This window comes from Phoenix dactylifera, chromosome 3 (genome assembly GCF_051530095.1).
Source record: "Phoenix dactylifera cultivar Ajwa chromosome 3, Ajwa_hap1_PhDact_Kaust_v1.1, whole genome shotgun sequence".
Lineage (NCBI taxonomy): Eukaryota > Viridiplantae > Streptophyta > Magnoliopsida > Arecales > Arecaceae > Phoenix > Phoenix dactylifera.
The window spans coordinates 547,183-563,101 of record NC_143192.1 but is presented as its reverse complement, the minus strand read 5'-3'; the positions used below and the strand labels follow the sequence as shown (position 1 = coordinate 563,101).

The 15,919-nt window shown below is 36.9% G+C and overlaps 2 protein-coding genes and 1 pseudogene across 11 annotated transcripts; 2 read left to right on the top strand and 1 right to left on the bottom strand.

Moving 5' to 3' along the window:
• Window positions 1-4,689: 4,689 nt before the first annotated feature.
• On the bottom strand, window positions 4,690-6,579 carry LOC103708673 (uncharacterized). Of its 9 annotated transcripts, none has more exons than XR_016399709.1 (5): window positions 6,294-6,579; window positions 6,188-6,217; window positions 5,956-6,035; window positions 5,282-5,730; window positions 4,690-5,060 (listed from the first exon to the last, which is right to left on the bottom strand). XR_016399709.1 is itself a non-coding variant. In XM_089929383.1 (5 exons), exons 1-4 carry the CDS (start codon window positions 6,080-6,082, stop codon window positions 5,303-5,305), a joined length of 321 nt encoding a protein of 106 aa, XP_089785509.1. In that variant the 5' UTR covers window positions 6,083-6,222; the 3' UTR covers window positions 4,690-5,060; window positions 5,282-5,302. The 9 variants fall into 9 exon arrangements, 1 of the variants encoding a protein (XP_089785509.1); XR_016399710.1 differs by having other exon boundaries at window positions 5,956-6,029; XM_089929383.1 differs by lacking the exon at window positions 6,294-6,579 and having other exon boundaries at window positions 5,282-5,364; window positions 5,488-5,551; window positions 5,663-5,730; window positions 5,956-6,222.
• Window positions 6,580-8,323: 1,744 nt separating this feature from the next.
• LOC120110028 (wall-associated receptor kinase 17-like) lies at window positions 8,324-10,267 on the top strand (annotated as a pseudogene).
• Window positions 10,268-10,977: 710 nt separating this feature from the next.
• On the top strand, window positions 10,978-15,349 carry LOC120110027 (pectin acetylesterase 8-like). 2 transcript variants are annotated; one of them, XM_089929382.1, is made up of 7 exons: window positions 10,978-11,848; window positions 11,992-12,078; window positions 12,151-12,275; window positions 13,117-13,325; window positions 13,893-13,997; window positions 14,338-14,483; window positions 14,788-15,349. In XM_089929382.1, the coding sequence occupies exons 4-7, from the start codon at window positions 13,319-13,321 to the stop codon at window positions 14,908-14,910; spliced, it is 381 nt and encodes a 126-aa protein (XP_089785508.1). In that variant the 5' UTR covers window positions 10,978-11,848; window positions 11,992-12,078; window positions 12,151-12,275; window positions 13,117-13,318; the 3' UTR covers window positions 14,911-15,349. The 2 variants fall into 2 exon arrangements, 1 of the variants encoding a protein (XP_089785508.1); XR_015975988.2 differs by lacking the exon at window positions 14,338-14,483 and having other exon boundaries at window positions 14,788-14,917.
• Window positions 15,350-15,919: the final 570 nt, after the last annotated feature.

Below are 15,919 nucleotides of genomic sequence, written 5' to 3'. Positions count from 1 at the left end.
TTTTTGATTTCAGGACAGGTGTTGTATAGAGAGGAGCAGGATTAGAGATTGCCTGCTAGCTGTGCCGCTCCATAGTATAATGTAGATAGAGGTTTATACCTTTTGGTGTATTATAAACCTTCTGTTGTATATAGTGTATAGTTACAGTCATAGATCCTGTTGTGGATATGGGTTGACCATGGATGGATTGGAAAGTAGGTATATATATATGTGCAGATCAGTTGTGTGCCTGTGATAATGTATTGCTATATATTGTCTAGGTTTATTATGTGACAGATTATGTGATTGCTGCTCCGACAGGTAGTGTTGTATGTATTGAGATAATCCTGACATGTCAATATAGGAAAGGTGATCATTTTGTGTATGTATCATGCCAAAATTTTCAGAATTTATTGATGATTGATAGGTAACGGGAACGGGACGGGGGTCGTGACAGGTAACCCATTAATTCGCCCAGTCACATCGCAGGTAACCCTGGCATCCCTCCTATAAAAAGGGAACTTCTTCTTCTAAAGGGGGGACTGGGGACTTCTGACTTTGACTCCTGCATACAGACTCTCTTTTTCTCCACAAAAGCCCACTTTGACTTAAGTATTGGAAGGCCGGTGCCGGAAACCCCGGGCACCGGCTTTTTGCAGGTCCCCCGGAGGACGTAGCCCGCTGACGCACCACCCGCCGGAGCTCCTCCTCCTCAGCCAGTGGTCACCCCCGGGTCCATTTTCCAGCAACAAGTTTAAGCATAGGAGATGCTTTAATTGTTAAGGTTTGAAACCAAGGTCCGCTGTACCGACCATACCGATGTACCGGTGGGCACCGGTACCGTACCATACCGAACCGAACCGGTACTGTACCGGGTTGGTACGAGCCGGTTGGTACGGGTTGGTACCGGTTCGGTACGGGCCGGTACGGGCCGGTATCGGTTCGGTACGGACCGGTACAGGTTGCGAATAGTCAGAACCAAAAAATATAGCTGTACCGTACCGGTTCCGTTCGGTATCGGTACGTACCGATCCGTACCGATCAGTATGGTAGACCATGTTTGAAACTCTAAACAATGGTAGGAATTTTACCACTCTAATTATAAGCTTGTTTGTTGAAAAAAAAAACAAAACAAATCAACAAATACTCCTACATGGCATTATCTTGATCGTCAGAAGTTAGATTTGAAGCAAATGATACATCATGTTTCTGTAGGATCAATTAAATTTTATTCTTATACGGATTGATAACATATTTAAAGCATCTTATTAGGAATAGCATAACTGTACTTCTTAATGAAAAATAATTTTTCAAAAAAATTTTAGAAAAAAATATAATCAAAGAGTTGAGGCATACTATGCAAGCAGCTTTGCATGACAACACGATATTCCTTATACAAGGGTATGGTAGTAAAACTAAACAAGAACCACAAGCAATCTTAATAGAGAATTTTTTTTTTCACTTCTTAAAACTAAACAAAAACCACAAGCTATCTTAATAGAAAAATTTTTTTTCTCCCCTCAACCCCCTGCGCTTGAAAGAAAAACAAAATATGGGATTAGTTAGATATTTTGAATTACCTTTTTAAATATTAGATAATGATTAGACTTGTTTTAGAAAAAAAATAAAAAATTTATAATTTTTAGAAAAATAAGATAATTTGTTTGTTACGCACTTTCTTTTAGCACTCTACTCAATCATACCCTTATCGATTAGCTTTTCTCTTTTATTATTTGAATATGGGTTCAGGCACATCATATCGAAAATCAAGATTTGGTAGGCATATCATACAATATTTTCTAATAATAAGAATAATTTTTAAAAATGATAAAATCTTGTTAGGTTGTTACTTCTATTAAAGTTCTATTATCTAAAATTTTAAAAACTTTTAATCCCTTATATAGTTATTTCCTATTACAAAAGCTTTATAATGTTTAAAAAGATTGCCCAATGATTACATTATTCTAGCAATTTATATAAGCATCATTTGAACTCTTATTGATCTATCAGAACATGAGAAATAGTCAATAAATTTCTTTCTTCCTGTCTAATTTTTATAACTTTCCTTCTATACAGGAATATAACAGATTAGAGTTCAAAGAAAATTTATATAAGTTACTACGTGTGAAATATTAACTTATACGTTGCATTTTCCATGCATTTTTATCTTTGGAATAGTATTATGAAACTATATATAGTTCCGTGTGTATATGAATCCATTGTTTTATCCACAATAAAATAGGTTCAATAATGTCCTTAATAATGTTGTGCACACCCTTGATAATTTTGTTTTTGTGAGTATGGTGGTTAGGGCTGCGATTGCGAGTAAGATTTTAGTAGAATCTTACTTGGTAACAAGAATCTAATGTATATTGTGAACATATTATGTGAGTTTTGATTAATTAAGATCAAAACTTACACATCTCACACGAAAGTGGGTCATGACAAATTAACATGTGCTTTCTAGGAGTGTTCCAGCAGTTAACGTTAGACCAAGTAATTCATTAAAACATATAACTCTAGCTTCTAGGCGTAGCTACTTATTTAGTAATTATAAGAAAATTTGAATGTGTCATCTAATGCAACAACTAGTCGGAAGGGTGTCTTCTTTTTCTTCTTCATGTAACCGCTTTCTTGCTTTCTACTACCGTCACCATGTTGATCATAAGGATAGAGGCAAGAAAAGCTTTCTAGCTTGTTGATGCACCTTCCTACGCAAGGATTGCTTTCTGGATCCTCGCACTCATTAATATCTAGCAAGAGCAAAAATATGTTGAAGTCAACAAGAATTGAGGTAACAATAATATATTAGGATGGACTAAAAGTAAAGGTAAATTAACAAGTTTTGGCAATGGTTGCAAACTGGGTTATAATCTTTAGTGAGGTGGATCATAGCTTAATAGTTGTATCCTTTGTCCATTTGGAAAAAGATTCCAAGTTCAAAAAGATTGGTCTTACTTGTACATCCTTCTTCAGTGTAAGGATTTCAATGGTAGCCTTGGCTACAATTGCAGCGATACCCAAATCCATTGGTTGAATTGTAACAATAACTGTTCTTCTTGCAAGCATAAGTTTTTATATTCCTTTTCACTTTTTTACGTCTCTTTCCCAATTGCCCAATCCAATGCCATCAGGTAACGTTCTTGAGAAACTAGCTAGTTATGAATACCCGGCTAAATATTACTCGAAAATTTGAAGCGGTTTCGCTTAACAAAGAAAACTCAGCTGCACGTTGTGCCTCCGTTCTTAACAAGAATTACGTGGCCCTTCCCTACGCCACGATCAATTATGCTTCCAAATATCATGTTAAAGCTTTTAAGATCTTTAATGATAAAGGCCTGACAACAGTCGAAGCCGCAAAATCCACGGTCGACAATGTTAATAGTGTTACGAGTAGAGTTGCAGAAGTTAGCACAAGCGCTTGACGAGGTGCTAGAATATCCTTGAAGAAGTACAATAGCCTAACAACCAACATTCGTCCACACGTTTTCCGAGCTCTCTGTGTCCGATATCGTGTGGGGGGTTCCCTCCAGGTCCATCCAGCTGGATCCTTGAGTGAACTTTCCGTCGCAGCCCTGAGCAATAGCACCAACATAGATGCTCAGATTGCCTCGCAGCAGCGAGATGTCTTTAATCTCATGACATCCTGGCACCTCGTCAAGCGCTTGTAGTAACTTCTGTAACTCCATCCTTAACGTTGTTAACACTGTCGACTGTGGATTTTGCGGTTTTGGCTGTTGTCAGGCCTCTATCGTTAAAGATCTCAAATGCTTCAACATGATATTTGGAAGCGTAATTGATCGTGGCATAGGAAAAGGCCACGTAATCCTTGTTAAGAATGAAGGCATAGTGTGCAGCCGGGTTTTCTTTATTAAGCAAAACCGCTTTAAATTTTCAAGTGATATTCTGCCGAGTATTTATAACAAGCTAGTATTTTAAGAACGTTACCTGATGGCATTGCATTGGGCAATTAGGAAGGAGACGTGAAGAAGCAAAAAGGAATATAAAAACCTATGCTTGCAAAAAAAACAGTTACTGTTACAATTCAACCAGTAGATTTGGGTATTGTAGCAATTGCAGCCAAGGCTACCATGGAAATTTTTTACACTGAAGAAGGATGTACAAGTATGACCAATCTTTTTGAACTTGGAATCTTTTTCCAAATGGACAAAGGATACAACTACTAAGCTATGATCCACCTCACTAAAGATTATAACCCAGTTTAGGCCTGTTAACGAGCCGAGCCGAGCCCGAGCTTGGGGAGGCTCGGGCTCGGCTCGTTTCACAGAACTCGGGTCGGGCTCGGTACCGAGCTCTGTATTGGGCTCGAGCTCGGGCTCGCTTGGCAAAATAAAGGCTCGGGCTTGAGATCGTAAAGCTCGTTTCAATTACAAGCCCGAGCCCGAGCAGCTCGGGCTCGGGCTCGATATGAGCTCAGGCTCGATACGAGCCCGTTGGTCTGTTTTTTGTTTCCTTGAAACAGCACAGAAATAATTTGAATGTATATAAAAGAAATCATAAAGTGGTAGAACAATAAACAAGTAAGAAATAGACAAGCAAGATTGGACTACATAAGTTTCAGATTTAATTATGCCAGCATAAATTCTTTTTGGCTCAGCGCCTTGCAGTACCATAAGACCACAGATACAAGTGTCACAACAAATTAAGGGAAAGTATGAACACAAGTTGTTAAAAAGATACATCATCTTGAACGAAGACATCTTAAATGGTATTCATCAGATTGGCTGCCAATAAAAAGGACAAGAAAATTTTGAATTAGACATTCATCACTATCCTCTGCTGTTTAATTTACAAAGAGACCGCTGCATGAGCAAGCTATGGTGACCGCCAGGTGTTCTGGATGTTGTTTGAGCTGATAACCTCCATGGCTCCATTTCAGTAACATCCTGTGGCCTGGAAGGAGAAAATTGACTATTTGACGCATCAGTTCAGCCTATGATGCACGACAGCAACTATGGCGATGTTAACTATGGGTGTATCCTGGCTCTTTTCAAGGAATGAGCTTCGCATTTCCCTTGGGAGTATTCCTCACCCAACGGCCACCTTGGACGCAAGTCAAACTGTATCATGGCAAACAAGCAATTAGGTGCAGTGGCTACTAAACAAAACAAGATTATAAAAGCAAATGTAAGAAATAATTTGCAGGGTTTTTTTCAAAAAAGAAAGGGAACTAATTTGTTTGACTATTTTCAAACAACTAAGAATTTGCTGAATTTGCTTGTGAAGAAAAAAGTATACAATGGCATGTTATAGGAACAAATACAATGGCATATTCACCAACCTGAATTGCCATGTTATAGGATCACAGCCATGTTATAGGAACAAAGCTGCACTGTTCATTCCATGGCACGAGAGTTAACAGGTCTGCCATTGAAATCAGCTCACACTAAGCATCTCTAAACAGCCATTGATGTTAACAGGATTGGCTCTTGCCTATAAAAAAGGTATAATAAACTAAACAAAGATGAAGATAGATAGCTGACGAACACTGCTCGATGACCCAACTAATAGGTCTAGTTCCAAACAATGTTCCAGCTAATAGGCCTAGCTCCTGAAATTGAAAAAGATCTTTAAAATTTAAAACCCAATTCCAGCAATTACATGTGATTTTTTAAATTCATGATGTCTTTCCTTTGATCTTATAATTTTGGAAAATAATCACCTGATTATGCATCAAAACTAGGGAACAAATTCGGCTGTTCAGTTTCACATAAATTACAGCATCTATCCCTGCAGAAAAAGATAAGAATATTAAGAAATCAAAATATAGCCATATACATCATATGGAAGCTGAAAATCAACAAAAGATTAGTCTATATGACCAAAACAAATAATAGTTACTATAAGGACAAATAATGATCTGTAAAGCTTGTAACTAATGTCAACATCTTGAGTGCTCACTATTGAAGATTCAAGGGGTTCTGCATCCAATATTAGTACAATAAGAAGAACTACCTTGAGTAGATGAACTTGGACCAAAATTTCTTTGCGAAGAAGTCATAAATAAGAAGCTTCCCAGCCCAACAGCACTGATCCTAACAAGAAATCGAGAAATAATTTTGATGATACCAGACCGAAGCATACGGGGGAATTAAAAAGGAAAGAAGAACAGAATATATTAATATCATGGGCAACACTGATCGCCAAAAAAAGAAGAGAGGAGGAATAGAAACCCTTCTCGGTTCACCTTTTGGGAAACATTCTTCTTCTCCCGGCACTGATGCAGAATCACATTATGCTCATAAAAAAATCCCAATTAGCAAAAAAAACGAAGGGAACAGAGGAAAGCTCACTAGAAAAGTGATATGGAGAGGAGAGAGATGGGCGCAGTGAATGCCAAACAAAGGCGAAGAAGGTGGGTGACATCAGAATCCTTTGTATTCTAATCCACCGTGAGGAAAGAAGAGGGAACTCATCGTGACGCCGAGGAGGACGATGAGAAAGAAGAGAAGCACCGCACCGGCCGCTGGGAGAAGGAATGGAGGAGGACGATGAGAAAGAAGAGAAGCACCGCGCCGGCCGCCGGGAGGAGGAATGGAGGTCCGCGCCGGCCGCTAGGAGGAGGAATGGAGGATGGTTGGAGACTTGGAGTCTGTCTTGGAGTTGGAGAGGAGCCGAGGAGGTGAGGAGGCTTAGCCGTTTGCCCGTTTAGAAAATTAGGAGACTAGGAGAGGGAGAGATGGGGAGAAGGGCTTTGGCCCGTTGGATGCAGGGTTTGGTTTCCAAATGATCTCGACCGTTGAATTTCAAACTTTAAGTCTTGGGCTCGTTTAGGCTCGTGAGCTGCTCGGGCTCGAGCTCGGGCTCGGGCTCGAATTTAAACGGGCCTCATTTTGAGCTCGGGCTCGGGCTCGTTTGCCTAACGAGCCGAGCCCGAGCCGAGCTTTTACCGAGCCGAGCCCGAGCAGCTCGGCCCGTTAACAGGCCTAACCTAGTTTGCAACCATTACCAAAACTTGTTAATTTACCTTTACTTTTAATCCATCCTAATATATTGTTGTTACCTCAATTCTTGTTGACTTCAATACATTTTTGCTCTTGCTAGATATTAATGAGTGCGAGGATCCAGAAGGCAATCCTTGCGTAGGAAGGTGCATCAACAAGCCAGGAAGCTTTTCTTGCCTCTGTCCTTATGATCAACATGGTGCCGGTAGAAAGCAGGGAAGCGGCTGCATGAAGAAGGAAAAGGAGACACCCTCCCGACTAGTTGTCGCATTAGGTAACACATTCAAATTTTCTTACAATTACTAAATAGGTAGCTACGCCCAGAGGCTAGAGTTATATATTTTTATGATTACTTGGTTAGACGTTAACTGCTGGAACACTTCTAGAAAATACATGATAATTTGCCATGGCCCACTTCCATGTGGGATTTGTGAGTTCTGTTTTGATCTTGATTAATCAAAACTCATATAATATATACACAATATACATTGGATTCTTGTTACCAAGTTAGATTTTACAAGGGTCTTACTCGCAGTCGCAGCCCCTTGGAGGCAGCGCTAACCACCATGCTCACAAAAACAAAAATTATTAAAGGTGTGCATAAGAGCACTATTTTGTTGTGGATAAAATAGTAAATTCATGGACACACGTAACTATATATAGTTTCATAACAACACTATTCCAAAGATAAAAATGCATAGAAAATGCAATGTATAAAGTTAATATTTTACAGTCTTAAAAAGAAACAGTTTGAAAAGGTTCAATTGTATGAAATGAATTTCTAGGTCCAGAAATTCCTTAACATGATGTTGGTAAAAAGCAACAAATTATTGTCGATCGATACTTATGTTTAGTAACTTATCTAAATTTCTTCTGAATTCTAAGCAGCTATATTCCAGAATAGAAGGAAAGTTATAGAAATTAGAGAGGAAGAAAGAAATTTATTGACTATTTCTCATGTTCTGATAGATCTAAGAGTTCAAACGATGTTTACATATATTGCCAGAATATCTTTGGGTAATCTTTTCAAATATTACAGAAGTTTCGTAATAGGAAATAACTATATGAGGGATTAAAAGTTTTTAAAATTTCAGATAATAGACTTTTGATATAAGTAACAACGTAACAAGGTTATGATATGCTCACCTAATCTTGGTTTTGGATTTTGATGTGCTTGGGAACCCGCATTCAAATAATAAAAGAGAAAACCTACGACAAGGCTATGATTGAGAAGAGTGCCAAAAGAAAGTGCCTAACAGACAAATTACCTTACTTTTCTAAATATTGTTAATATTTTATATTTCTTTTCTAAAATAAGTCGATTCATTATCTAATATTTGAAAAGGTAATTCAAAATATCAAACTAATCCCATATTTTGTTTTTCTTTCAAGCGTAGGGGGTTGAGGGGAGAAAAAGAATTTCTTTGTTAAGATTGCTTATGTTTCTTGTTTAGTTTTAAGAAGAGAAAAAAATTTCTCTATTAAGATTGCTTGTGATTCTTGTTTAGTTTTACTACCATACCCTTGTACAAGGGATATGGTGTTGTCATGCAAAGCTGCTTGCATCACATGCCTCAACTCTCTGATTATATTTTTTTCTAAATAATTTTTGAAAAATTATTTTTCACTTGCTTCAAATATGTTTTAAATAAAATTTAATTGATTCTACAGAAAGGTGATGTATCATTTGCTTCAAATCTAACTTCTAACGATCAAGATAATGCCATGCATAAGTATTTGTTGATTTGTTTTACTTTTTATTTTTTCCAACAAACAAGCTTACAATTGGAGTGGTAAAATTTCTACCATTGTTTAAAATTTTAAACTTTAGCAATAAAAGCATCTCCTGCTGTCAAAATAAAAAACTATCAACTGAGATTTTTTTGAAACTAAAGTCTTTGCTGATTATATGCAGGTGTGGGGTTTAGCGTCTTGTTCATTCTAATCATTGGATATTTGTTGTCATACTAGGTCTCGAAAAAAAGAAAACTAATAAATATGAAAGCCAAATTTTTTCAACAAAATGGAGGCTTGTTTATTCAGCACCAAAACTTAAGTCAAGGTTCTAATTCAAGACTAAAAATCTTTAGTATAAAGGAACTTGAAAAGGCAACCTACAACTTCAGTGAAAACTAAATACTGGTCGCGGTGGTTATGGTACGGTATTGAAAGGGGTTTTGCCAAGTCAAAATGTCATCGCTATCAAGAAGTCCAAGTTAGTTGACCAAAGCCAGATCGAGCAATTTATCAATGAGATCATCATTCTTTCTCAAATCAATCATAGAAATGTTGTCAAACTCTTGGGTTGTTGTTTAGAGATCCAAGTTCCATTACTTGTCTATGAGTTCATATCTAACGGAATCCTGTCCCACCATATCTATGGTGTGAGTCATGATTCCTCAATGCCATGGTAAGTTCGTCTAAGGATAGCAGCAGAAGCTGCTGGAGCGTTGGCATATCTGCACTCAGTTGCTTCAGTACCAATCATTCATAGAGTTGTCAAGTCGGCAAACACACTATTAGATGAGAATTATACAGCCAAAGTATCAGATTTTAGAGCCTCAAGGTCCGTCCCATTTGATCAAACACATGTAACCACCCTCGTGCAACGGACATTTGGATACATAGATCCAGAGTACTTCTATATAAGCAAGCTAATACAGAAAAGCGATGTCTATAACTTTGGAATAGTTCTCGTAGAGCTATTAACTAGAGAAATTTCAATCTCTTTAGCTAGATCAGAAGATCAGAAAAATCTAGCTACGTTTTTTGCGTTGATGTTTTCAGTTAGCAAAGCCCCAAATTATAGAGAAATCTAGAATAGAGCAACTCTCTGTGGTTGCACAACTTGCGAGGAGGTGCTTATATTTGAAAAGAGAATAAAGGCCAACTATGTAAGAAGTTGCCATTAAGTTAGAAGGGCTAAGGAGGTCCCATAGGCAACAAATGGCTCTCCAAACTCTCGACAAAGGGGAACACTTGCTAGGTGAGATTGGAGACAACCAGACAATATGATCTTTTTATAACGAATTGTTGAGATATTTTCTACGCTATAGATGCTTTCTACTTTTCTAAGCAGATGTTGATCATATTATTCTTTGAACTTTGCAATTTGATCATATTTATTAGTTTTTTTTTCTGTGAGACCGGTATGACAACAAACTTCTATAACATTTAAAAAAATTATGCAAGGTCTCTAATTATCACAATGGAACTTTATGAACAGAAACTCTATCAGGTGCATCTTTATTATTGAGGTTCCAATCCCCATAGGCTGGGGCCCTTTGACTCTGCTCTACTCGCCATCCTACCTCACTTTATGTATGTGAATAATGGGTGGGGCACTACTACTGAAAATCACTTCCTATCTACATATATATAATGAGTGTAATTGAAGAGACTTCATGCGGCCATCACAAACATTGAAGCCAAGAATTGCTCTCCTCTCTCCCTAACTCTCTAAGTGTGCCTCCCGTACCAGCTCCCCCAACAAAAAAAAGAAAAAAAAAAGAAAGATTCATACACCTTTCAAAATACAGCTTATTGCATATTTATTCTTATTTTTATTTACATATATAACCCGTAAATTATCTTGTTTGTGTAACGGTACCTTCTAGTTATATTTTTTTTTATTGATGGTACCAATAAATAATTATTTTCAGTATAAAATAGGTTTAATCGCCCTTCATGCATTCAGATTCTTGAAAACAATATGCAAAAATAATAGCTCCTTATAATATAATTGAATGTCAAAATTTTTACAGATCTTGATGTAAAAAGATTATATTGGCATTTTACACTTAAAATGAAAGTTTGCAACCTATATTTCAACTAAAAATTCAAAAATTAGAATCTTTACCTGCATCAGATGATAATGCTTCATGTTAGTTCCAAAATAGTATTGATTCAACTATACCATTAAGTGAAAAAAAACTTCGTCCAATCTGTCTCTTTCTTCATGTACACTGCACCTAAGATAGATTGATAATTTTTTTGTTTCAAGCTATGTAGATCTACAAGACAAGCTTCATGTCAGTAAATTTAGATGCTGTGGGAAATTATAATGATCGAACAGCTTAATGGCCGATGCTTTCATTTCAATTTGCTTCAAAAATCTGCACCATGATCCCTGTTCTCCACTTCAAATCAGTAGGTGACCACAATGAACATCTTTGTCTGCATTAGGCCAAAGCAAAAATTCATTAGCTGTTTTGTCCATGGATCTTCATAAAAGTCCAGTCAGTTAGTGTTAGTGAAAGGTACAACAATGATGAATATCTACAATTGGCTGTTACCTTGAAAGTTGCTGAATTGAATTGCAATAAATTCTTCTTGTTGTAACACACAGGGATATACATCAAGTTGTCTTCAACTATATAGAAATGTGATATCAGTAAAAACTGACATTTCAAGGCCATAAGATTGTTTTTTTCTTAGGCAAAACAATGTTGCGACAGGCAAAGAAAATATTCTTATATTTCTAGCACACATTATTGTCTTCTCCAAGCACATCAACATAAAGAGCACTCCCCCATTCTGGTATTAATGCTATCAAAACCGATATACATTTGGTGAGTAGTTTTTGGTCTCAAATTATTTCCTGGCAACTTCAGTTGATTGGAATGTGATATCCAGACTTCTACAATTGGAACAAGGTCAAGGTTCGCTACTGTGATGGTTCATCATTTACTCCAAGCACATCAACATAAAGAGCACTCCCCTATTCTGGTATTAATGCTATCAAAACCAATATACATTTGGTGAGTAGTTTTTGGTCTCAAATTATTTCCTGGCAACTTCAGTTGATTGGAATGTGATATCCAGACTTCTACAATTGGAACAAGGTCAAGGTTCGCTACTGTGATGGTTCATCATTTACCGGAGATGTAAAGAGAGTAAATCCTGTAGGTTCAATCTAGTATGCTCTCTCTTGCTGCAATGTTAAATGTGAGAATAGAGAGGTTTGCTCATGAAATAGGCTTAAGATCATGTACAGAATTTGGAATATATGTAAATTAACTTTGTTTGCATGCATGCATCTGATTAGACCACCAACCTTCATTATAGAGGAGCAAGGGTATGGCTTGCTGTTATGGAAGATCTACTTGCAAAGGGAATGAGCAAGGCTGAAAATGTAAGCTTCTCTCAAGGCCTAGTTTTTTGTGTTTACTATGAATTTTTTTTATGACACTAATAGTGATTGCAGGCTCTTCTCTCAGGCTGTTCTGCCGGTGGATTTATATCCATTCTACACCGTGACAACTTCCATGCCCTTTTACCATTGGGTACCAGAGTTAAATGTCTTTCAGATGCTGGTTATTTTATCAATTTGTAAGTTATTCGTCCTTTACGTACTTGATATTTTAATCGGAGTGTTTGACTCACACCTCTAATCAGCTCCAAAAATACATTAATAAAAGACCAGCTTCAAAAATATGGATACAGATTGCTCATCATGGTTAAATTATGATGTCAAGTTTTTACTTACCATTCTATTTGATGACATCTTGGCAATAACATGAAGGATATTACTGGAACAGAACACATTAAGGCCTTCTTCAGTGATGTGGTCATGACACATGTATGCCCCTAATCAAGGTTTGCCGTACCGGTACCGAACCCCATACCGGTGCCGCACCAGCATAGGCGTACCGAATGTCGGTACGGTACGGTATGCGGTATGCTAGACGTACCGATACTGGCGTACCGATACCGGTACCCATCGGTACCGGTATGGTATGTCCGGTATCGACCGGTACAGCATACCATGCCCCTAATAGTTTCATAACATACAATAAGTGTTTACTTAATATATTTTCGAGGCTTCTACAGTTTCTCCTTAGAATCTACATTTGAGAAAAACAGCTGCAGATGAGTCTTAGCTAGTTCCATCGTATTTGTCTATGTCAGGCATCTTTCACCTTTTTTGGAAAAAAAAACCTTTGGAAAAAGGGTCAATCCCTTCATGTTGTTTTTTATTCCAGACCCCTTCACTTTCTTCAACTCTTCCTGTAACTTGGCTAGCTGCTCCCCTTGTTCCTTTCCATTTTAGTTCTGGGTTTAGGGGAAGGAAGGGGGCTGTGGCATGTTCACAATTGATGCAACCTATCTTCTCTGGTGTTCATTGTAACTATTCTTTACCCCAGTTGACTGGTTTATGCATGTCTTTTAGGGATCAGCCCAGAATTTGCCATCTTCATGCACTTCGAGGCTGACACCAAGCATGGGTTGTATGTCTAAAATCAACAAATATTCCAACAACCCTATTGTGCTATCTTACCAACACTTTCGATGAAAATGCAGTGTTTTTTCCCTCAAAACATGGTGCAGCAGATACGCACGCCACTTTTCATATTAAATGCTGCATATGATTCATGGCAGGTATGAATTAGTCTTGCACCAAGTGTGTTTTATTGTGCAGTTTGATTTGTAATTCAATTTGCTAAACCAGGAAAAGATTTTGAAGAACAAGCAGACAGAATATTGTCAATGTAAATATTCTCTAAATGACATATTAAATTACTTTTCTTACACTCAAATTATGTATGTTCATATAATGTTCATGTAGATAGCTTTTTAGATGATATTTTGATCTATCTACATGTCACGGAAATCTAGGCCTCTCCATTGCAGATAGCTTTTTAGATGTTCATATAATGTTCATGTAGATAGCTTTTTAGATGATATTTTGATCTAACTACATGTCACTGAAATCTAGGCCTCTCCATTGCAGATAGCTTTTTAGATGATCATATAATGTTCATGTAGATAGCTTTTTAGATGATATTTTGATCTAACTACATGTCACTGAAATCTAGGCCTCTCCATTGCAGATAGCTTTTTAGATGTTCATATAATGTTCATGTATATAGCTTTTTAGATGATATAATGTTCATTGCTTGATGATGCAACTTACATGTCACTGAAAACTAGGCCTCTCCATTGCAGATAAGAAATATTTTAGTACCAGGTTTGCTGATCCTCATGGTACCTGGCATGACTGCAAGCTTGATATACAGCAGTGCTCTTCATCTCAACTTCAAATCATGCAGGGTTAGTACTTAACACTCAACTTAGTGAAAAATCTAGTCCTTTTTGGCAGTGAAAAAAAAAATCTAGTGAATAGCTCAAGTTTAAGCATCTGAGAAAGGCATATATCTGCTTTTAACAATTAAACTTTTGGATAGAATGCGTTCCAATCTACAAAAGATGTCTGTTCTGATTTGATTCATTAATTGCATTCAGTCATTTGCAACCAGTTGTGAACCATCTTTGTTTAAGTATTTCAAATTGCAGTGAGATAGAGTTGTAAAGTGTCAGACAACTGTTCTGAAATTATGCAAGCAGTTGCTCAGTTGAATGATGTTATAGACAAAATCATTTGCTATAATAGGTTGCAGGACACAATTTCTAAATGCACTGGCTGGGTTTGGGAGCTCTTCTTCTACAGGCATGTTCATAAATTCTTGTTATGCCCACTGCCAGTCAGAAATGCAAGAGACATGGCTAAGTTCTGATTCTCCTGTGCTTGAGAAGATTGTCAGATCCATTACCATATGCTATAGATTGTTAGATAACAGTACAAATTAGTGCCTACATGGCACTCACCCTCATGTCTCTTTTAATTTAGCATTACTCTCTTTCTCTGATTTACCAAATATATCATGTTAGATTTGAACTTTGGGCTCTTGAGGGAGTCAGTTGATATCCCTCTAGGTGAAGTATACAAAGTTCTGGTCAGGTTATTTATTCTCTGAGTGCTAAAAGTTATAGAAATTAGTTGTCCTCCAAATTTCCTAGTTTACTGTATATGTTAATGTTCTGCAAACTTTTTTTTTTGCAGCCAATTGCAAAGGCAGTTGGAGACTGGTTTTATGATAGGATTGCCTTCCAAAAGATTGACTGTCCTTACCTTTGTGACTCAACATGTCACAGCCGCATCTTTGAAGACAATTCGGAAGCATAGCAATTACAGTATTCTCCATTATTATTCTCATTCATCATGCTACATTTTTTGCAATAATTAAAGCTCAAAATTAGAGGAAATAACAAACAATTATGTTTCCTAGAATAAGGCAAGGCACATCAGCACCAAATTTCGCTTGTGTCTTGCTTCATGACTCATGCATTTGACATTATTCTTTTAAGGAGAATGGAGGGGCCAGATCCCAACTGATGTTTTCATTAAGGGAATGTATGGAACAATATATCTAAATATCAATTAAGTTCTTTATTGCAAAGTATCATATTGGCAAAGAAATCAGCAGATTATACAATTGTTTTCCTGGTTCCTTACTTCTTCAAAATTCAAGCTAGATATTTTGTCAACTTCTCGAGAAGAGATATTGCTTCCAGAGCTTTGATCTTACCAAGCATCATAATTTTATGTTTTATTTTCCAGATCAGGTGAAAAGTGCTAAAGTACCTTAATTAAGTGTGTGCTGGTCTTAAATTTTGATATTCTGGAGCATCTAGGAGACTAGAAAAAATTCACTTTAAATTTTGCATGGATTTAATTGAATTTTGTTATTTTATGCAGAAAACAATGACTGCTAAGATAATTTTGCTAAGATATCATGGACTCAAGTTCCTCTTATTACCATAATTCTCCTATCACAATAATATTTCTCTTCTAAATTATCATAATTGTTGGGTTTTTTTTGATCTGGTAAATTACCATGATCATCATAGAAGGAATGCGTCTTGCTCATTCAGAGGTTATTTTACATACTGTATCATAGAGTTTGATCCATGGGAATCGATTGTCAGACTGCAAATCTAGCTGGTAATGCTGTCATATCTTTCAAAAGCTGCTTGTTTTTTCATCTGTTGCTTTGCGAATTATCTAGTTGATGCTTCTTAAAGATTCAATATACCTTTTGCTATGCAAGTATTCTAACTTGCGTCGTGTAACTTACAAGTGACTTGAGTGAGAGTTGGTTTTGATTACAGCGAGCTTTCACATGAAGAATCGC